Source organism: Vidua chalybeata, chromosome 14 (assembly GCF_026979565.1).
Source record: "Vidua chalybeata isolate OUT-0048 chromosome 14, bVidCha1 merged haplotype, whole genome shotgun sequence".
Lineage (NCBI taxonomy): Eukaryota > Metazoa > Chordata > Aves > Passeriformes > Viduidae > Vidua > Vidua chalybeata.
The window spans coordinates 16,312,139-16,335,952 of record NC_071543.1 but is presented as its reverse complement, the minus strand read 5'-3'; the positions used below and the strand labels follow the sequence as shown (position 1 = coordinate 16,335,952).

General features: G+C 39.0%; 1 protein-coding gene across 1 annotated transcript in view; it reads right to left on the bottom strand.

The window, feature by feature from the left end:
* Nucleotides 1-570: 570 nt before the first annotated feature.
* KLHL4 (kelch like family member 4) overlaps nucleotides 571-23,814 on the bottom strand; it is a 37,157-nt gene continuing 13,913 nt past the window's right edge. The window contains exons 2-11 of the mRNA XM_053955666.1: nucleotides 18,898-19,068; nucleotides 17,867-18,003; nucleotides 16,762-16,958; nucleotides 13,721-13,933; nucleotides 12,483-12,669; nucleotides 9,337-9,561; nucleotides 7,322-7,484; nucleotides 4,514-4,726; nucleotides 3,289-3,460; nucleotides 571-2,630 (exon numbers count right to left, since the gene is read on the bottom strand). Of these exons, the coding sequence (XP_053811641.1) occupies nucleotides 2,571-2,630; nucleotides 3,289-3,460; nucleotides 4,514-4,726; nucleotides 7,322-7,484; nucleotides 9,337-9,561; nucleotides 12,483-12,669; nucleotides 13,721-13,933; nucleotides 16,762-16,958; nucleotides 17,867-18,003; nucleotides 18,898-19,068 (1,738 nt within the window). The 3' untranslated portion in view covers nucleotides 571-2,570. The remainder of the gene's footprint in view (nucleotides 2,631-3,288; nucleotides 3,461-4,513; nucleotides 4,727-7,321; nucleotides 7,485-9,336; nucleotides 9,562-12,482; nucleotides 12,670-13,720; nucleotides 13,934-16,761; nucleotides 16,959-17,866; nucleotides 18,004-18,897; nucleotides 19,069-23,814) is intronic.

Genomic DNA, 23,814 nt, shown 5'->3' with positions numbered 1-23,814 from the left:
TAAGGGGATTGTTTTTATCTAAGTGCTTTCCTTAAGTGTTTCATGTCTTGTTTGCTGATAGAGCATTTAATAAAATTTGCAAGCTGAGGAGGGGACAAAGGTAAGGGAGTTCTGTGTCATCTCTCAAAGATTCTGTGTTTGGATTAAGATAATATAGACTTGAACAGGTTTCTGGAGATGGATTTTTATTTACAGACCTCTCAATTGGCTCAGGAGCCATGGCTGCTTTCTCTCACTTGAGGCTTCTGTGTTCTTTTACCCAAGAAAACTTCAAATTCCCTGCAAAGGCTCAGTGGGTCAGGTCCATTGGCACTGTCAGTCTGTCCTGATGTGCCTCTTGCCCACGTTGGCATCAAGTTGCACATTGTTTGTATCATTTTTATGTTGGAATTTTAGAAATGAGCATTCAGTACCAGTGTTTTCCAACCACATGAGGCTGTGCTGGTTACTGGAAGCAGTGATGTGCTGTTTTAGGAGAAAAGAATGATTTAGAGCCTGAGTGAAAAGCAGCAGTGACCCCTCTCCCTGCATCCACACAAATCCTTATTCATATAAAAGATTGCACATGGCTGTTGCAGGACCAAAGCAGGATGGCAAAGAATAGGGGGGAAATGTTAAAATCTTTATTATTCATGTTTAAAAGTTAGTGTTTGCTGCAAGAAGATGTTCTGGGTAGGTGGACAGACAGCTTCCCTATGGACAGGGAGAGAGGAACAACACCCACCTCCCCCTCCCCAGTGCCACTGGGCAGATTCTCTGTCTGTGCTTGGCCCCTTGTGTTTGCTTCAGATCTTGATCTGCTGGGAAATTAAAATATTTCCTTCTTCTGATGTGACTTCTGGAACGCAGGAGCTGGTTTAGGGTTCATTCCCCACTTACTTGGCAGGGGTTTTTTGTGAATCTTTTGTTCTTTCAGAGTACAAAATGAGATTGATGATTCTGTGTCTTCTGGTTTTGAAAGGATGTAAAATAAAAACCACAAAGTTGTTAAAATATAATCCAAATTTTCTTAGCAGAGAAAGTAAAGTTTATTTGAATGTAGCATGCTATATATAAACATAATTGATTTTTAAAGTTAAAAATGTTCTTCTTTTTATAAATATGCTTATGATATTTTTTTCTTTAGAGGCATTCAATAGGTTTAATACTATAAATTTGTTTTAAAATAGCATATTGCTAAAATCTGAAACCACAGTATTTTATCAGGAATGTTGGCCTACACATTCAGAGATCTTTGTCTCTGTCCTGAATTTTCTGATACTGACAAAACAACAACATAACAAACACTGAGGTGAATACTGACCAAATATTGTGCTTTACAGCATAGAATATCTTACATACATTCTTTTTTCTAGAATACACTTTCAGCATTTGAAATTATAAAAAATGAAATTAAAGCAAAACAGTAGAAATTGGCACACAAAGAGAAAATATCATGCATGTGGAATATTATGTGCTGTTTTCAGGTGATCCCTTTCCTGTTTGTTCTTGATTCTTATCATTCCACAAACTCCAGGTAGAACATAAGCATGTTTACATGATGGGATCCAATGTTACACAGTGGGTGTGGTTTATTCCTTTACCATATCTCTACTGTACATGAGAGAAAGCTGGTAATCTTCAGCTGAGGTCAAAGATTGTCATATCAATATGATATAAAAACTTCGTTTTGTAAGTTATATTCAAGGAATGTAATTGTGTGATTGTTTTAAAATTTGATGCATGGTTATTATCCCAAGAATAGTCAGATTAGTTTAACACATACTGACAGATGGTTAGTGGGCAAAGAGAAATCCATGAGTAACCTGACACACAGAGCAGCATTAAAATATCACAAATCTATGCATTGAATTTTTTTGCAAATTATATTTGCATTATGTTTTGACAAGAGAGATTTCTTTCTGCTGGCACACAATAGGATAAAGGTACCTTAACGCTACTGTTCTATTCAATACACTGCTAAAAATGGATATTCTGTCACAGTTCTGGCAGTGCTGGATGGTAAAGAACAAACAAATTATCTGATTCTCTGATTTGATTTTAAAGTTAATTTAGGAGTTTAATTTCTGAATATAGAAATTAAGTTGCTTCTGCAGAGAATATTCTGTTGACAGTAATACTTAGGAGCAAATATTTCTTTTTGTGCAGCTCCCTGGTGGAGGTGTTTCATAGTCATTTTCATGTACTTAAAATATAAAAGCTCTTTTTATAAACTTTAGCATTCCTGACAACATAGAAAGGAAAAAAGTTTTTGAAATCTTAGACACATCTCTCACTGCTGCAATTTATAAATAACAGATGCACTTTTGTAACAAACCTGAACTATTCAAACATTTAAACCATTTTACTGGATTTTACATATTAGGCATAACAAAGTAATTCACTTCTGCAAAGTTTTCTCATTTTTGTGATTCAGGAAGACACTTCTGTGCTGTAATGGTGTGATGGCTCAGGGATAAATATTGTCTGTAAGGGAGGGCTGCTGAGGTGTGTGCAGTCTGTACTGTCCTGGACATGTTTCTTGACTTCTGAGACTCCACTCAGTTCCGTTTCATGATAATTTACAGTCCTCAGGGCAACTTCACAACAACAACACATGCTCCAGCCCTGCCAATGTTGACAGGAACTTCCTAAAAAGGAAAAGGAAAGAGGAAAAGGAAAAGGAGTAAACATTTTTAGTAGCATCTTATGGATAGGACAAGAAGAAATTACTTTCAGATTAATAGGAGAGCAATTTGTTTATTCAAACTGCTGTAATACTAAAAAAATTAGATTTAACTAAGGTGTGAAAACACAGTTTGGGCTTTTTGGCAAAATTGCTGCGTGGGGTTTTCCCCTTGACGTGTTCAAAAGGCCTTCCCATCCAGTGTTCCAAAACCAGGACTGTGTGGCTGCAAAAGGATCTTGGCAGTGCAGAGATTTCCTCTTGGTCTCAGTGTGGGGGGCCATGAATATAAAAGTTTGGAGGTGCCTCCAGAGGAGGGTATGGCAGATAAACACACAAGATCGACCAACACTGAATTTAAGCACTTAAAACCCAAAGTGATTTGTGCAAGCTGGTTTGCTTGCTCATGCATTTCCTCCACCCCTCAGTCTGAAAAGTTTTACGTGGTTATTTTGCAGGAGAGGGAACTGATATTTTATCCAAGCCCACCTACAGTACTGCTGCATGCCGACGCGTCGCGTTTCACCAAACCGGCGATAATTCCGCGGTTATTTGGACGGAATTACTCCTAGCTGCAGGAAGAGCCCCTATCCTTTCTGAGGCATCACCTGTGCTCCCATTACCTCTGTCCACTCGTTGTTCTGGGCATCGTAGGACTCCACGGTGTCCAGGTAGGAGTGGCCATCGTAGCCCCCCACTGCGTACAGCCTGTCCCCCAGGGGACAGATGCCAACCGCGTCCCGGGGCACGCTCAGAGGGGCCACGGTGGTCCAAGCATCAGTTTTGGGGTCATACCTAGGAAGTGTGGGGAGCAAGTTCAGAAAAATGCATGGTGGAGACACGTTTCAGATTTAAATTGCTGATACTCGCTTGTTTTCTACTGTGCTGCTGTTCAGAACGAGTACACCTGAGATGTGATTCAGTTTTTGATTTAGCCACTAGAGGGGCCTTCAAGCACACAGAAAATACCCCTGCTTTCACTTTTTGATTACAATCTCTCCATTTCGATTACATTAAGCCATCAATATATTTTAAACACAAATGGGACCTGAGGGAATGATAGTATGGCCACCAGTTGAACTCAGCAAAGTTAATTTCAATAGTTTCTCATTTTCTTCCTCTATAAAGCTTTTAGTTTTCTGTTTATTGTCAGAATTAATGTTTTCAGAGAAATTACCTATAAAAGAAGTTAAATATCTTGTGTAGTAGCTCTAAGCTTCTCACATGAAATGAGAAATGTGTGCAATGTGTGGCAACATCTTACATTAATATTGATTTTACTTCTGATCTATTCCAATATAAATTGCAGTGAATTCCAGGTAATTCCTGCTTTGCCCCATCTAGCTGAGAACAGAATTTGGCCATTGCTCTTCACAGCAGGGTTTAACACCCGTTCAGTTTTCCTCTCTTTACCCCAAATGACAAGACTTTGTGTGATATTTCTTATATTTTTACAACTTTTATCAGCATCGGTCAAATTACTGGAAGAACAACTGAAAAGTATTTCATTCCTACAGCACATGGCACAAGCAGCCTAAACCTGAGTTCTGGCATTTGAGAAATAGGAAGGTCACATGTTGAATTTGTCTCAGTACTTCAGTTGGTTTTACCTGGCTCTTGGGTAGCTCAGGCAGAAGGGAGGAATTTACTGCTGAGGTTTAATTCTTTTGTTATCACAAAAGTATTGGAAATCAGTTATTCCTGTGTGGTACATTCCTGCTCAAAATATTATTTCAAAAAAGTGGAATATGTTTTACAAACACAACGTTCCAATTGTGAAGAGAATTTATTCTAGAATCCCTTCCCGGAATGTAAACAGAAAAGTAAAAAAGCAAAATAATTTCTTACCTCTCTACGCAGTCGGACAGGCGGGAGCAGTGGTTGGAAGCAGGAGCATCATGGCCTCCCACGGCGTACAAAAACCCATTGTAGGTGGCCACACCCACACCACCTCTCCTCTTGGACATGGAGGCACATAAACTCCACTTGTTTGTGTGAGGATCAAAGCACTCCATGGATTTCAGGCAGGAGCTCCCGTCTCGCCCACCAACTGCGTACAGCCTGGGACAGCAACCCACAAACAGGGAAACAATTTCAGTCTTTATTCTCCCACTAATAGGAATTTTGTCTGGCTGACTTCATTCAGACCACTTTAAAATTGTCATTATTTGCTGTGCCCTGGAATTTCCTTTGCTCAAAGGCAAACATGTTAGATGAAGTTACATTCTTCACTTCAAGCAGCCACATATGAAAATTAATCTTAAAAGTTCATGTTAGGTTCTCTAAATGTGAGCCAATAGAAAGAGTTGAATTGGAAGATGCTGCATATGTTTGAAACATATGGTAGCATTCCCTGGGACGGGGTTACAGAACATTTGACATCTTATCACATTAAAAGTTTTTGCCTGTGCAGTTAACTTTAATAACTTGAATATATATCAAAAACATATATAAAACATACAGTAAATATATTTTCCTCTCAGTCTGTACCTAAGAAAATCTGCTGGACAGAAGGTACCACCTTGTCTGTTCAGCCCAAAGGCATTTAGCAAACAGAGATTTAAACAGCTGATGTCAGGACAATTCGTAGGAATAAATTGTGCTAATCCCAGTTAAAAAACATTGGGGCAACTTTTAGGAATAAATTGTGGTAATCCACATGTGGCTTTTTGTCAATTAATTTTCCAAAGCCTGAACTTTTTTCCAGTCTCAAGCTAACTTGGATGCTGCTGGACTAGGATGGAATGTAATAGAAGGTGTGTTCAGGTGTTGAATGTTCTGGCTTTTCTGCTCCCTTTCAGACCCTTGTTATTGTTTTCTGCCATGAAATTAAATTTATTTAGTGCAGCTTATTAGAGACCTAGCGAAATGTGGAACTTGCCCAGGATAAATCACATAAACTAGATCAGCTGAATTTTCCTTTAGAAGTGCCTGTTTTTTTTCCAGAGACTTAAAAAGCTTTCAGACTTCTCTGGTGCATATTTTAACTAGAAGATTCTTCTATTCACCATTAGAATAATAAAAAATCCCCAGCTCGCTCTCTCCTAATGTTTGTTCACTTGATAAAATTGAGTTTGGTTGTGCAGTCTATTGTCTGACTCATACAAAACTTGAGGCTTTGATTTATTTTCTTTTCACATCATGCCATTGATACAGCCTGCTTGTTTACTCAGCTTTCACAGGGCAAGGAAATCTCTGTATATTCAGAGTGATTGGTTGGGATCCTTTGTTCTCCACAGCATGTCTACAAACATGATGGTGGCTCCCATTCTTTAAGGAAAAGACCAAATATAGCATTATTGAGTGATGTTTTCAATGGACCATTTATTGGTCCAAAAGCGTTGCTCCACAGATAGGTAAATGCTTTTCTGGTGGGGTTAAACAGGAAAAAAATATGCTCTGGTTTAGGGAAACAGGAAAAGGAGAAGCATTCTCTTGGTTGGAGCGCAGCAGTGGCACTGAGTGATGGACATTTGATCTCCTGGTATGCCAGAAATTACATCACCAGACTAACAGACGTGATTTAAACCCTGCTGGAGACGGTTTGTATCAGCAATGATTGAGAACGGAGTCAGGATCGGGCTGATTTCCTCTTTGACAAAGTGGTTTCCTGTATGTTGTTGCTGTGGAAGGCACCAGGAGAAGTTTCTGGTGGAGTTTCTGCTGAGAACATTTCCTCTGAGGTACAGCAGGGAGCTGGAGAGGCACTTCTGCCTCTCTTGGACTTCTGAGCTACGATTTGAATCCTGCCTTGTATGAATGCAAACTGCCAGCTTGCATTTACAAATATCCCTTTACTGGCATCTTTGTTTCTGCTTTTTATCCTTCTCTTTTTGGGAATTTACAAAGTGATCAGGGAAGCCAGTGGCAAAGGTTCCAGGTAAATGCAGTTGTCTGCCTGTAACTGAGTGGTCCCAGCCCCTACAGATTGCTAAGAGCTTCCCACAGGGTTAAATAAGAAATGTTGGCTCAAACCATGTCTTCCATAACCTCAGCGGTTTTACAAGGTTTTTGTAAGATGCATACAGCTGTCTGCTCCCATGTAAAAGGGCTTGAGTGGCTTTAGCATCTTAACAGAATGTTTAAATACATTAACACTTGATTTTGAGTATTTAAGCAAGAGATGGAGGGTGCAGTAAATCTGGATAGGATAAGATTTATAAGAGGTTTTTTATTTCATACCTAATTAATAAACTCGTCTTCTTCCCACTAACCACACCATACAACTTCAACGTTTTAAAAATTGGCTGCAAATTTGTATGACAAAGGAAAGACTTTGTTTCCATACACATTAAGTCTATTTAGACACAATGATTTTAAAGTGTTAACATAAACTTGGAATATTTCTTTAAGTAGCTGATTTTATATCCCCATATGCTATTTTCCAGGTGAAATTCTGATGTGCATGTAATAACATTTTCACATTGCTATGATTTAAAAGGGCTGAAACGTTTTTAGAACCTGACTGCAAGCCTGAAATCAATTCACCACACGGCAGAGGAAAGGCTTTCCTTTCTTATTTCTACGCATTACATTTTTCCCTTTGTTTCCTTGAGGTCATTAATAACCATGAGCCTGAAAATAAAATTCAAGAAGCTGCATTTGCAGGGAAGGAAGCAAATGAAAGCCCAGAGGGAGGTTTTCCTGTTGCCATACTTGCTGTTGAGTGCTGCAACCCCGACAGTGCTCCTTGGGGTGGACATGCTGGCCACGTAATTCCACTGCCGAGCCTGCGGGTCCCAGCGCTCCACCGTGTTCAGGTAACTCCACCCATCGTGGCCACCAACTGCATACATTGGTCCTTCAAGCATTGCTACCCCTTGGGAGATAGAATTGGGGACAAATTATCTCTTGGTTTCAGTGACCAGCGGTGAGTTCATTTCGTGCGTTAATTCCCTGTATGCAGATAAGCAATTTCGGCTGGTATTAAACGATCTGAAAGCTGCCTTTTCATTTGGAAGAATAAAGAGAGATAAACAAGCACTTCACATACAGTGCTCTTCTAAATAACCATTATCTTTTGCCAAAAGATTATAGGAAAGCTGCTTTAGTTCTGATGTTCTCTTCTTGGACTTATCTCTTTCACTTCTGGTGACCTTGCTCTGAAACAAATTTGAGTCCCTAACTGGGAAACGATGTTATTCTCTTACAAAAAGGCAAAACTCGAGTCAGGCAATGGAAAATATGCCCAAACCAACAGCCTCTCCTAATTCTGAGCCAGCTGAAGCTCTGTAGTGCTGCCAGCACGAAGCCTGGGTGGGTGGGTAGCTGGCTGTCCTTACCAGCTAAAGCACCACAACATTTTAATGCCTTTTGGATAAGAGCTGGCTCCTATCTGCTGTCCTTGAGGCACGGGAGAGCCAGCTTGGCTGCCACTGCAAAGCTCTGTGTGGACAAACCCTGGGTCGTTGTGCTTCTCCAAAGAAGGGCTTTGGTGCCTTCCCTTTGGGAGCTGCTGCTGCTCTTTGCTCCCTTTGTTAGGTGAGGCAAAATGTTTCAATCCAGCTGCTTAAAAGTTTTTTAAATCTGTCTTTCAGGCCTAAATATACATGGCCTGATTTCTTCAAAAGCTCCACACAATCTTCCCAAAGGTAATGGGGACTGTAAGTGTGAGGCAGCTTTGCAAACTAGGCACAGATTGAAGCCAAACTTTGGGCACTCCAATTTATGGCTGTGACCTACTTGCTGGGGAGAATTATGCCCCTGCAGTCAGGAATTATACAGATTTCAATGCAAATTATTTCATCTGTTTGGTCTTCTTCCCTTTTGCCACCTACTATTGTATTTGGTTTCATAAATTTTGTGCTCCAGCTAGTAAGAACCCTACATGACCCTTTCTCTGTCAAGCAGTGGAGAAGGTGACATGGGCCACAATGGTTTGCCAAATAATTCTGGATCAATCTTCCTCTATTACCCGTAAAAATAAAAATATTTCATGACATTTGAAATTACTGATGATTTCAAGCAATATCTGTCTCTGTAACTTAAGAGAAGCCAGCTTTTTCATAAGGCCTGGGATATAGAAATTGTTCAGAAATCATCATATTCTCTCTGTTACAGTCTACTCACTTGTAAACTTAGCCTTTTTTTTAATAGTTCTGGAAATAAATTCTAGCTTTCATATTCATATTATTCTTTCAATGTGAATAATATTAAGGATTATTTTGCAATAAAAAACCATAGGTACTAAGCCATGGAAGAGCTTTGTAAAACTTCTTGTAATTACAACATTAGAACTGGTGATGTTGTATTTATTTCCATACACTGTTTTCTTCAGCGTGGGTAATGCCCTGATCTGAGTTACAGAGGTGGTTGATACCTCTGGGCTTAATTCATAGTTTATTTTAAAAAATAAAATAAAATCAGGTTGTTATTGTATTGTAAATGTATCCCTTGACCATTAAATCACGTGAAGTTGATTATTTTCACTATAGCTTATATTTTGGAATTTCCTACCAGCGAAATTAACTCTGGAAGACCAGTGCTACTTAGGTGGATACTAATAAAACCATAAAATTATGGCAATGGGCAAATGTCTCTTTGAGAAACGTCCTCTACAAATATTGCTGCATGTCTCTGAATTCTGTTAGAAGTTTTCTCAGCAGTGCTGGAGTCAATCAAACCCCTCTGAGCGTGCGGGGAGGCGTCTGCAGAGGCACAGCCCCTCTTACCCAGGCCGTGCCTGTGTGTTGACATCGGGGGCATCACGGTCCAGGCCTTGGTGACAGGGTTGAAGCACTCGACAATGTTGGAGGTTTTGAGCCCATCCCTGCCCCCCACGATGTAGAGCTTGTTGTCGATCACTGCGACCCCAAACTGCAGCCGCCGGCCGTTCATGGTCCCAATCTGGATCCAGCTGTTGGTCCTGAGGTCGTACTTCTCAATTGTGGTGGTGCCTGTGAAAAACAGAGACAGCCATGGAGGGAGAAGTGCCCAGCAGTCAGCAGGCAGCTCAAAGCATGAGTAAATTAAAAAATATTGAAATTTTGTGCGTGAGGTGCTGCTGTGAACTTCAGTTCTCATGTGAGGACTAATGAGACAGCTGCATTAATTGGATACACGGTTGGCAAGTCTATGAGAATATACTGGTGGCAAGAAATGAAGAATTAAATTGTGGCACTTTTTGTAGCGCTGCAAATCTGGGAGGTGAGTTAAATCTCTTGCTTAAATACCATGACAGTAGGGGGTTTGTGGGTTTGTTTTGGGGTTTCTTTATATTCCTTATGAATACAGTGCCTCACAACAATCCACTCTTTAACCATGTTTGGGCCTTAAAGCATTAGTGATATTAAAACCAGACTCCATGTATCTGTCTGAGGAACTGGACAAGCACGTTCAGCCATCCTGTGGCTATTTTCCCTTTGGGGATGCAGTCAGGCAGAAGGCAGGGCTGTGTGTGAGTGCACACCTGGTTCCCACAGGTATCTCCCCTGAGGCTCACCTGTGCAGCAGCCCTGCAGCAGCCACATTTTCCTTTTCTTTCAGGTCGCTGGACCTGCAGTAACATTTTACTGAAACCCTTCCTAAGGCAGGAGCTCTCTGCCATTCAGACTGACACTTCTCCACGCGCCGGCTCCCACCATCACTCAGGAGCCATAATTGCTCCTCTGAGAGCTGCTGAGCACAGCGAGGCCACGGCTCAGTAAGATCTGAGGCAGAATTGCCACTGCACCTTGGAGCTCAAATTCAGCTCAGTCAAAGGCAACCAGATGAGGAAAACACAGCTGATTTCTTGTTCCTTGACTGGGATTTGAGACCAGACAAGTGGCGTTTTGGAGATAACAACAGGCAGTTTGTGGCTAAGAAATTATTTTTACAACAGGAAAACAACCATGCAATAAAGCAGAAAAGAAAGGTAGGATTTGGTTTAGAGATCTGTTATAGATCACCTGATGCACTCCAGAAATTCAGTGAAATAAGAGTTTATCTCATTCTGTCTTTTCTCTTATCTATATGTTTTTCCGCAGGCATAAGTTGGGAAAGAAACTACCAGCCCCATCTGCAATAAAAGACAGAAATTCTGCTTTCCCCCTTTATTCAGAGCAGCTGGGTTTCTTTGCCTGCTCTTTCCATCTTGTTATTCTGTTTGCTGCTCTTTGCTTTGATTCTTTCTCATTTATTCTATGCTAATACGTGAGTGCCCCAAAGTTCTCCACTTCAAAGGAAATCTCTCACACTAACTAAAACACGGGGAAAATGCAGTCAGGTTCAAGTGTGTTCAGCCATACCCCGTGGGCTGTAATTTTTACAGAGGCTCGAAGATTTGAAAGTCACAGAACCTAACGTGGTGTAGGCACATTCCCATTTTTCAAAATTCCGGCCCAAAAGTACCTCTTTGATCTTCTTTTGATCATTGGAATTTGAGACTTGTCTTCGTATTCCACCTGAGATAAGCACGGAGGCAAAGCTGGCGTTGCCTGGTGTCTGCCTTTATCACAGGCAGAGTGTTATTGCCAGGGGTGGGAGATATTCCCTTCTCAGAGCTGTTCCTCCAGAGCATCCTGGTCTCTTTCTGCTGTTCCTTTATCTCCCAGACTCCAAATCTGAGTCAGAGCTGTGGAGGACAGCAGGAGGAGCAGAAGTGCTGTTCTTCTTGCCCATCAAAAGGCAAAAGTTCAAACAATTGGCTTCACTCCAAGGTAAGAAGTAAGAGAGGCACCAAGAGGAAGTGCAGATGTTGACTGAAATAGCCCTTTCTTTGCATAACCTTTGCTAGGAAAAAAATGATTGGAAAATTGTGTTCTTATTTTAGGGGAAGATACTTTAAAGACTACCTGATTGTCTGATATAATTCATAAATACTCAGTATCACTGATGAATCTGCTTAATTGCAACAGATTAACTCCAATTTGCTAAATTGTCCTAGGAATGAGTGTTTTCATGTTGTGCTGGTGATGAATGTGTATTCTGCACTTGATTTGATTGCACAGAGATAGGGAGGTAGCTCTGCAAGGCCTCTCATGTGAGGAAAAATCAGTCATCAGCAGCTTTTTGTAAACCATGAAATGGATTATCTTCTTTGTGATTCTATTAAAAGTGAACTCACACAGCTAAAAGTAATTCTGTGCTGCAAGTTGCTAGACTTTAAACTAATTAGAGTTCTCTGGCTCCAAGCTGTGGGTTTGAAGTTAAGGTTCCTGGAGAAAATGATTTAATATTCTGCCTCCTAAATAGAATAGTGCAATGTTTAAAGCTGTAACCTGATTGCAGCTGTGAAAATCAAATAATAGAAACTGGAATATATTTATAATAATTAACTTTCAACTACAAACCTGGAAAAAAAAAAAACTGTGTTTGAAGTCCTGGAAAAAAGCTGCATTCATGAAAAATACAAATCTTTCCACCTGAAATGTTCTAATAAGGATTTATAAGCATTAGGTAAGAGTTCTCTATAGCTCAGTGATGCTTTTGGTCTTATTTTCTTCTTCTTTGAAATCAAAGCTTTCTTGATTTGTCATAATATAGACCACAAGGTTTAATATTAAACAAATCTTGAAACATTTTAAATATTTACTTTCCCTTCTGATTGGTAATTTCAACTATTTTTTGCAAAAATTCATACTAAGTTTAATCTTAAAAGTCACCATATGACTCAAACTTCTTTAGTCTGCACCTAAATATAACTGAATTTTTTACAAATATGATTCTTGCAAGAAGAAAGCACTTCTGACAGGATTCTGTTCTGTGATTTGCTTTTTCTTCTTCTTTTCCCCTAAATTGACGTTTTCCTATGGGAAATATTTAACTAAATGTCATCTATCCCCTAGGTGTCTGCAATACAATTAATTAATCCCATCAAATTAACTTGTGGGCTTACCTTTAGTGGCATCCATGCCTCCCACAGCATAAAGGGCACCCACTGTGGATTTTCTGGGCTTGGTTCGAGGGCTCTGCATCATGGAGCGTCTCTCTGGCAGCAGGTGGTACTTCATGGCCTCCATGAGGAGTTTCTGACACTCAAGGTCGTCTGCAAACATTGGGCTGTTTTCTAGATCAGCCAGTAGCTAAGAAATGGGGAAAAAAAAATCATCTTGATATACAGCTAAATCATTAAAATTGCATGTACTTGAATAATTAAAGTATTTGTAGCTACAAATACTCATTTTGAGCTCACCACTCACTTGTGCTTTGCTGGGAATTCTGCTTTGATGCAAGCAAAACTAGATAAAGATGGAGGAGGAAAGTCTATGAGTGTGATGGCTTTGATTATTTTTTCCTACCTCTTTCTTTTAACTTTTGAAAAAGGTTCAAATCAGAAATTTGTAGTGCTGCATCCTCTACACAAAACTCGTTATGTGAGTAAATAAATCTACCACAGAGTACTGGACATCTCTGTGAATATTAGAAGATACTAAATGTTTTTAAAATTAAGTGTGTGTGGTACTTTTATATGTTATTTAAGGTAGAATATTTGCAGCATCAGTCATGCAGACTCATAAAGTGTCCTGACTGACAGTCTCAATATTCTATATGCAGTTTTGAGGAAATATAAAGATTCCTCTATGACACAGACACAGCAGTGTCACCTTTCTGTAAAACAGACTGTCCAGCTCTGGAACTTGATGGATGACTTGTCTCTTTCAGAATTAAGGGACAAGTAATGTCAGTGCTCAGAATTGTCAGCAATAATTTAGGCCCTTTTATATTTGTCTACTTTTTATGGTAATAAAGAAAGAAGCATTGTGGCTTATCTGTCCTGCAGTTTGATAAATCTAAAGAAATATCTTTTAATTTTATCTAAATTGCTGTTCTGTTAGAGGAGAATTATTGCAACCCAACAAAGGATCACTTGGCTTTTGGAATAGACTGGCATTTTTTAGAGGTAATTCTGAGCCTGGTAATTACACTGGCACTAGGGGATTTATTTCCATCTGTGTTTAAAAACAATGAAGATATATATACTATATCATCAAAAAAATTTTAAAGGGTGAAAAAAACCCAATAATCTCCAGCCCCAGCCAGAACCTTTCCACAAAGCTCTCCTCTCTGCCTACAGGATGCTAAAGACGGGCATTTCAGCTGGCAGAATTCCCTGTCAACCCTTCACATTCCTACCTGGGGTGGCAGCAGGGGCAGTCTGATGTAGGAGAGGAGCATGCCCAGGTCCCGCTGTCGGTTTTGCAGGTCGTGCCTCACCCACATCATCAGGGCCTGGAAAATTGCCTCTTCGTCCGGCACGTTGATGTCGTCGCTAGACAAGAGCTTGGCAATTTCGTTAGCTGGGAGCAAAAGAAATTCCTGGTTTTTTATTACTTCTATGAAGTGTTCCTAAAAATAAAAGAAGATTTCAATGCACAGGTAGAAATAGCTTTTTCTTAGATAATGTAGGCTTTGTGAATATTTCATTCCTGTTCTGTTCCACAATACAGAGAAATGCTGTGGATGTTCTAAAGACCACTGAGTGTCCTTCTACCATTTAAGGGAGATTTTGGTTGCTTTTTGCTGCCCTACTCTTGCAGAACTGAGGAATAATGCTCATCCTCACACCACCATGCTGCAGATGTCTTTGTCCTGGCTTAGGGATTTGCCACTGGCACTTTTGTTCATCAGCATGGTCTTAGCTCTGTGGCTTGTTAGAAATACTATTTGAAGATAAAATGTGCATTTTAGAAATGCCAAGTGGGCACTCAAATAAAATGTGTCCCTTCTGTTGCAGATTCAGAGGTTTTGAGCCAAATAAACCAAAACCTTCCAATCCTTTTGCAATGAGCTGTGCCAGCTGTTGGCTGTGTGACTGTGCTCTTAGGGCAAGAAAATCCAGCAAAGGAAATTCAGCTCACTTTTCCAACAGCACTGTTTGGGCAATGCAAAGTTGGATAAATCCCAACGAAAGGTTCTCAGCCTTTTAGCTACTGCTGTGATAAAACTCCCCAGCTCTAGAAGTGACCACATGTGTTAAATATCTAGGGTCTTTCATAGAATTATTTTTCATTTAAAAAAAATATTGTACAATTGAGTTACAACAATATCAGAGTTGATATCAATATATAGGATATAAATATATATATTATCTCTTTCCATATCAAATTCCAAAGGAAAAAAGAAATTTGATGAAGAGAGAGAGGGGGTTATGTTATTTGCATGTAGGAATTCATGACTGCATTTGAAATAGAATTTCTATTTCTGTACCTAGAATTAATATATCTTCTTTAGGAACCAGGTTGAAATAGGGCAGTTGAAGAAATTTTAGTAACTGATGTTTTATTGTTTGTTTTCAGCAGTTTCTTCACTTTCTGTAACTCTGTAACTTTTCTAGTGTAGCCAGGATGCAAATACAGAAGTATCAGTGATTAAAGGAGATGTCAACTTTGGTCTGTTATGCATATCCTGCTTTAATATTTGTGACATTCAGAGAACAGGGACAGGAAGGCCAGTCCACTTCTAGTTACAAATATAGCCCAAGTTGTTTATCAGAACGAGCTCTATCTGCACGAAAAGATACCAGGCAGGAAATTGTTAATACTCTGCCTCAGTGGCCAAAATACTGCAGGGGAAGGTCCCCATTGTGTCTGGTTTTATTGAATGGATCTGGTGTTTACAGAAGAAAAGGCAATGGGCTCTATATTTACAGGACAACTTTCTAGCCTTTCCCCTAAGTTCCACATTTTCACCAACATGAAACAAACCTGAATGTTTTACTTATCCCCCTCCACAATGTTTATGTGTTTATGGATTGTTATGCTCTCCTGTTCTCCAAAGGCTTTTTGTAATATCACTGCAAGGGTTTGAGACAGATTTTTATTTCAGAGGTGCAGGTTTCCTCTTCTCTTTCTAAGCTGTCAGTAGCAAACGTGGTGGGTGGGTTTATGGCCCAGGTCCTGCTTCATGGCAGCATTTTCAGTCTGTTCCATGCAAGAACAGGAGGTGGTAGAAGTTGTTTTCAAGGAAAATAATATAAAACTTATGCCTAGTGCTGCTGAATGTCACAGAGTCATCATGATCCTTTACTTTAGGAAGTTCTTAATGACTCAACTCTCAAATCTGTGACACAGGGTTTCAAAAAATAATAAAGTTTTAACTCCTGGGAAAGCCTGGAGGATTCAAAAGTTTAAAAAACTATAAACAAAAATTATTGTCATAATCTCTTCGTTGTTTATTGTCTCGTCATCTCTTACTGTCATAAAATCATAAATCCAGCCCTATGATTTTATTTCGGTTTTGCAGAAATCTGAACCATAATTTTAAATGCCTGAAGCTGCCCCCCACGTTCTCGCACTGGTGGGAGGAAAGCAACAGTAGAGGGGGATTTCCTGATTTTGGATGAGTATAAAAAGGTTTGGAGCAGCAAGGACAACACTATTTTACACAGGCTGAGCAAACCTCTATCTTAAATGCCCCATTTCAAACTTTGAAATGCAAAGGCGGTGTAATTGCTGCTAAACAAAGCTTTCATTGCTGTGACAGGGAGGAGCACAAGCAGTGCCCCCGATCTGCTCAGGCCACCCTCACCTCCTTCAGCAGGAGGACAGGCACAATCCCCTGCTGGAGTGTTCTCAGCATTATGAAGCCTCTAAACTGCTTCTGACATCTCCCCTAGTATTTCAAGCAGAAAGCTGCCATGGCTCTCCTAACAAGCAGCTCTTTTTATATCTATTTAGCTGTAGCAGTTGCCATTCTTTTTGTGTGTTTTAAGCTGTGATAGCACATCTTGTTGCCCTGAATATTTATCCCTCCATTTGGTTTCATAGCAAGTTATCTCGCTTCTCTGTTTCCCATGCTCTGAATATTCATTTCTTGCTTTGAGCCAGAGGAGGATTATGCTCCAGTCAGGGACGTGCTTCTTTTTAGCATTCCAAATCTTTCCAATACATTCTTATTTTGACTCTTTTTATGCGTGTCTCACCTTAAAATCAGCTTTAGAGTTTTCTTTGTGTGGAATCAAAGGCATGAGGATGGCCCATTGCTGTCTGTCCCTAGACATGAGCCGTGCTAAGGCCCTGTTACATTTTTTTGGCCGGAGTAGGTACCACTCATGCCGCAAATTTAAGTTCACTGAGGCTGCCTTCCTACAGGGCAAAACTCTGAAATGGGGAACAACAGGAGTGAGTATTTCTGTATGTAATTGTGACTGCCAAGCTGTCAGCTGTTCACCTTACCATGGTGTACGTGTGGGCCACCTTCAGGAGCTCGGTGCAGCCCTGGGCGTCCCCGAAGGAGCGGATCCCCAGGCAGTTGGAAGGGTGGAGCTGCTTCATGAGGAAGTTGCAGCACACCTCAATGACCTGGGAGAGCTGCAGAAGGCATGCAGCAGCCAGCAAGCTCTCTATGGTGTCTTCCTTTAACTCGAGGATACCTGGGCAGTTTTCATTTAGGCAAAAAAAAAAAAAAAAAAAAAAAAAAAAAAAAAAAAAAAAGTAAGTTTAAAGTAATTTCCCTTGTGTTTTCATTATTTAAAACCTCGTTGCTCTTTGGCTTTTCTCTGCGATGTCCCGTGGTTCACAAATTCATTTTCTTTTCTTGCTGAAGGATTCTTTAAACAGATATTTTAACTTGCAGGATTTGGTGGGTTCTGACTACAATGACTGGGACATTTTTATTGGAACTTTAACAGCTTTAGATACGACCTAGATTGTTCAAAAAAAAAGAAAAAGAAAATTGTGTTTAGGGAAAAACTTTTCCCAAAACAAGGCTCTGAGTAACCTGGTCTTGTGGAAGGTGTTGGGGTTGGAGATGGGCATTTTTTAAACTCCCTTCCAACCCAGAGTATGAAAATTCATATATTAATGAACAAAAATATATATAAATTTCTATGAACAGAACTTTAGTGTGAAAATGCATATATTCATGAATAAATATATCTATAAATTTCTATATACAGAATTTTAGTATGAAAATTAATATATTAATGAATAAATATATCTATACATTTCTATAAACAGAACTTTAGTATCAAAATGCATATATTAATGAATAAATATATCTATAAATTTCTATAAACAGAACTTTAGTATGAAAATTAATATATTAATGAATAAATATATATATAAATTTCTATAAACAGAACTTTAGTATCAAAATGCATATATTAATGAACAAAAATATATATAAATTTCTATAAACAGAACTTTAGTATCAAAATGCATATATTAATGAATAAATATATCTATAAATTTCTATAAACAGAACTTTAGTGTGAAAATGCATATCTTAAAGAACAAAAATAGATATCAATTTCTACAAGCAGCTCTGGGGCAGGGTTACCTGTGTAGGCGTAGCGCACCAGAGCCTTCAGCGCCTCGGGATCCACTCCCTCCATCTTGATCTCCTCCTGCTTTGCTTCCCGCACGTCGTTGGTGAACATGGCAGCAAAGTAATCAGAGACTGCACTGAGGACCAGCCTGCGGGAGAGGCAGTGTTAGCAGACATGCCTCAAGGTTTTTGCTTTTATATTTTTTAGATTCTGTGCTGCTTTAGTGTCTGGGCTTCATATTATGGGGTGGTGAGCTCTCTTCACAGAGTAAGGAGATAAAACAATTCCTGCTCCAGCTGGGCACCAAGGACAAATGATCCAAACCTCAGGCCCAAGAGCACAAACAGCGTGGGCTGGAGAGAGAAAAACAAGCAGGATGGGAGTGCCTGGGCTAAAGCTGGAATGGGACAATGAACTGCAAGGTGCAAATGGAGCAGAGCTGATCCCAGTGAGAGCCCCGGGAGCGCTCGTGCATTTTGGGACCATTTTGGTTCATCTTGGGTGCAGCCCTGGCTGGGCTCTGGTGCTGCCCAAGGTGGATCCATTGAGGCCTCCTAATAAATCCCTACTTTATTCTTTAGCTCTGTCCAGCCTCTGTTCTAGGGCAGCCTTGACAAGGCATCAGCAGGACAGCAAATTACCTCATCATCTCAGTACCAGGCAGAAAATCCAGCATTATTATGTTATTAATTGTGTGTACAACAGAAACAATTAGCATAGGAATCAAGTTTTGCAGCAGTGAGCGGTGAAGTTAAAAGAGTAATTAGTAATCTAATTTTCTCCCAGAGTGCTTATCTGGGCAGATTTTCTCTGCTGATCTTGCTGTAGTTTGACAGCAGCAAGAAGAAAGGGTGGACATTGCCAGCAGTTTGCATTTGAATTTCATTGTGTTTAAAATAATAGATATATAAGAAAGGTTGATCACGTCGTGATTAGCTGGAGTCCTAATTAGAGTAGCTCTCCATTCATAACTAACCAGGCTATTCATAAATCGAGGCAGCTTTTTGGGAATTTCAGGCAGAAAGGATGCTGGGAGCAGTACCTGTGGGCTGGGATCTTTTGGTCGCCGGCGATCAGGAGCACGTCGCAGAGCTGCTTCTGCTGCAGGTAATTCTCCATCTTGCGGAAGGTTTGCTCCGCGTGGTTCGTGGACTGGAAATACTCGTCAGAGCCATTGGTGCTCATCCCAAGAGAGCTGCTGGTGGTGGACAGTCTGCCAGGGACAGAGGCAGTGATGATCACAGCGTTAGAAATGCGTTATAAACGCTGAAGATGTTGATTTTTATTCAAAAGGCAGCACAGAAATTTTTGAGATTATAAAAGTCTCACAATCCTGGTCTTACCATGCCTTCTTCCAGCTTTTTCTCTTTGGTATCTGGAAGTTTTCATTCAGCAACCAGCACATAAACTGTGCTTTACTGCAGTTATGTGTAGTAGGGGTGCTACTGATTTCTCTGCTTCCGTCAGTTTTGAGTGGATTGCACAGCACTGACGAGATAAATGCAGCCTCCTGAGCACTCACAAACAGAATCCTTAAAAAACCCTATTTTCCTGTGATACTGATAGCTGAAATACCTCTTGGTATGAAATGTTGGATGTTACATCTTTAGGTCTTATTTCTGATCTCTTCTTACTTTGTCAATTAAATTACTTGATTCAATAGTAATGAATCTGAGGACAATTTAATGAGCACCATATAATTCTAGAGAAATTTCCAAATTAACAGCTCATGGAACCTGTACATGGCCTTTAGAATCTGGATACAAATAATGGAGACAAAATAATGACTCTGCCTTTCCTGGAAATGTACAATATAAATATATTCCTCCCACTCCAGAATTCTGCTAGCTTTCCCACTTATTTCCCATAATGTTTTTTCAAAACATCACTCCTTACAGCCTTTAGAAATTGATTTTGATGTAGATTTAAACACCTTCCTGACACTTAGAAAAATATTTCTTTTTCTCTTCATCTGTTTTTAGTAAATAATAATACATTTGTTGATATAAATGTATATCACATAGCTTGAAAATGCCGCAATATTTAACACTACTTTAGCTAAAGATTATTTAGAAAAACATTTTCTCAGTTTAATATCATATTTTTTTAGAATGTATAGCACCTTTTTTTTTTTTAAATTTCCAAGCCCAACTGGGAAATAATGACAGCTTGTTGACTAAATTTCCTGGTTGTCTTTGATATTGTTAATGCAAATTCATAAATGATTAGGAGAGATAAGGTCTCTTCACAAAATTAGCGTAGTAAATTTAGCAGAATATTGGATTATATCCACAATTTAACATCTAGTTGAGAAAACAGAGAAATAAAAAAGGGTAAGTTGGGTTGAATTGGTAGTATCAGAAAATAGAGATGTTATTCATTTTCAAAGATCATACCTCATTATATATCTCATAGGAGTCAAGGGAAATAATTAGAAATCAAATTATAATGTAATATTGAATTGAGACACAACAGTTTTCCATCCCCTCTGCAGAACATTTCTGTCTTTATTACAATTTCAAATCCATCTTAGCTTGGCTTTAGTTTTAAAGAAAAATGGGAAAACCAAGTTCACCTCTAAAGTGTTTCCTTTGTAATTTTTGACTTACAAAAATGAATTTGTCTCAGTGTGTTTAATGACTCCACTTTCTTATTTGTTTTCTTTCAATGCTTCATAGACGGTGACAAAGCTGCAAAATTGGATTATATGCTCATTAGTTTTGTATCAGCAACTGGGTGCCAAATTCATACTCTGGAATGTTTTATTATTTACCTCTTAAGCATATTTTAATGTTTTTCAGAAAATTCTTTTTTGAAAAATATTATTTTTTTCAGATTCAGTATATCCAAGATACAACACTCTAAATGTTGTACCTCAGTACATTGCACTTAGCCTTGATGTTTGCAGAAAAAATCTCAAATAATACTCAGCCATCCAATTGTAAATAGACAGTACTGTTGTGGGGAATAAATAATTCCCCATAGCATGTATTTATTTGTAGTTAGAGAATCATTTCCAAGAGAGTGAAAGTCCAATTATTTCATTTAGTCCTCGGTACTTTTTAGTGGAGTCACATTTAACTACACCATAAATACCACTAATATAATTAATTATTTCAAAGGCAAAGGTCTTCAGAGACTGAAAAACACTAGAAGCAAAAGCAATTTCTCCATTAAAATTAATAATATAATTTCTGTTTTATCTTCAGCAGCTAATTCGAAATGGTAGATATATCATGGAGGGGAAAAATTGAATTCAAAGATAAATATTTCTATATTTTCCTTATGGTATGACTGTCAGACTCAAATATTGACCTTCAGAGTGTAGAACTGGGTAGTGATGAACTAAAGTCAGGGATCAAAATATCCTGAAGGAAGGAGTCAGGAAAAGCCCCCTGGAGTCTGACATGGAATTCTGGCAGAGGATGCTGAGGGTGTGGCACAGATAAAGATTTGTTCCTATAAAATGTGCACAAGTTTGGACAAACAAAAGCTGAGTATTCAGGAATGAAAGTTTCCACAAGTGCATTAGTCAGGGAGCAAAAATATCAATGATTTGGTCTGAAGAATCAGGAACCCAAATTGTTTCATGTTATCTTTGTGCTGCTGTTCACTGGGATGAGGAGCTGTAATTAGCATTCTTAATAATGGCTTAAAATGTGCATTAGCCTGGAGAGATAAATCTATATTTCGATTATTCCAAAGTCACTGAGTTGTATGAATTTCATTTAGGTAGAGAACCAAGTGAAATCGTTCCAGAGTTTTCCTGTAAGGATTTGTGAAGGATAACCAAAATATGGTCCCATATTTTAAAAGAAACATGGAATTTTGAAACAGACAATATAAACTGAAAACTTGAAGAAATAATCAAAAAGTATTAAGTGTCTGGATGATAAGAAGGACATAAATACCAGCCAGCGTGGCTGGTCAGAATGAATCATGTCAGAAAATTGTATTTTATTCTTTTTTTCCGAGATACCAAAGCTTACTGGGAGAAAAACACGAATTGTCAGAAGTCATCTCGCCTTCTGGGTGACTTCTGACACTATTTCACATGGCATTTTCAAAATCGAGCTGGGATGGCAGGTTTTAAGTGAAATAAATACAAGAGATATGAATAACTTGTTTAGCCACGCTTGAAATCTGTCAGGGATTCAATTGCAAAGGCAGATGAGGTGCTGAGAGAATTCCAGGCTGCTCCATGTTTTTATTACAGAAAATCATGTGGTAGGAAGAGGGTTTAATTGCTATTAATATTTAATTATTATTATAATGGGTATATCATAGCAAGACAAAAAGTTTGTTGGGAACTGAATTTAATTTCAGAGAGGCATCTTTGCCCTTTTCTCATTAAACTTTGGGGAAATTTTTACTTTTCAAAGAACTGCTTACACCTCTGTTCAAATAAATACCTGAATGAAACACGGGGGGGGAATGACAGGTAACAGCAAGATTTTTCTGGGTCCTAAGAAAGCCAGGACTCAAAAATGGTGTGTGCAGGTAAAATTTCATCTTTTCTGTAATCAGAATTGATGGCATAAGTTTTGTGATTCATTCCAGGCCTACAATTCTTTAAATTTCTGAATTATGTTGAATTTATTTTCTGTCATTATGGAGAACTCTTCACACTAATCAGCAGAGCACTCTTCATTAATCAGTATATAAAGGATAAATCCAGATTTCCTCATTATTTAATTAGAATGCGATAACACATAAATGCCATTTATTTGCCATGTCCTTTTTAAAATTCAGTGTTTTATTAAACCTCATTCAGTGTGTCTGTGGCCAAAACTAGGAGGGAAACCTGATGATAAGGAAGCTTAGAAGCATAATATTGCATGAAAACAAGGTGATTTACTGGAGTATTTTGATTTTCTTGGTGCAGATGAGGCTATTATTTACATTTTTATGGTGACCACTTCCCGGGGGTTTGTTGACTGTACCTATTTAAGATGCTGTGACATTTGAGAAATTCAGTTTAATCAAGTTCAGTTATTGGTGTCATTTAGGGATTTGGATGTGGGGTGTCCTTCCCTGTGCTCTGTAAAGCCCAGCAGTCACCGGGCCTGGGGTTCAGGGGGCTCCAGCTCCGTGGGGCTCTGGACGTGCTGGAGCTGTGCCAGGGCAAAAGTGCAGCTCCACCAGCTCCGTTTGTTTGTGCAGCAATATTTCCAGTGCAGCTCATCATTTTTCTTTTCTCTTTTTTTTTTATTTTTTGCTTTTTTAAGAGAAGTGCAGCTCAGCCCCTTTCCCCAGGCAGCTCAGCCCTGTGAGCTCTGCCCCTCTGGCTGCTGAGAAAAACTCTTTTCTTACAAAAATCACAGCATCTGTCACAGCTAAACCCCAGCAGCTGGCTGGGAAATAAAAATATTTCAGTTAGGAAAGACGAGAGAGAAAGTTAGAAGCCATTTCTGAACACAGATAAAATAATGATAAAGTTGTATTAATTGTATTAATTGATGCTGATAAAATTGCAGCACATCAGTAACTGCCTCAGCCTCTGCCTCGAAATTTCTGCTACAATCACATTCTTCATTTTTTATTCTTTATGGTGGAGTTTTTAGGATATGGATGAAAAGATTTGTCCTAAAAGAGTATGGGAAATTATTGATGACTGCTGAGGTTGTAACATTGACATGAGGTTGTAATAATGATAGGAAATGATGTAGCAAATGAAGAAAGAAGTAATTAAAATTTATAATTTATTTCAGTTAACAGAGAAACTCCTGACTTCCCAACTAAACTGAAAGCTCTGACAATTCCTTTGGAACCTAGAGCTCTTGAAACTGCCTGTTTTTAGCAATTTTTTATTGCCAAGGCTAGCATAAACCTGCCACTTCTCTCAGCTGGTGTTAGTTAAAATAACTTTTCCCATTTGGGATTACAAGTGTAAATGTGCATACCATTAACTGCAAACCACTTTGGCTAGTTTGAGTTCTGTTCTTCCCCTAGACATGAC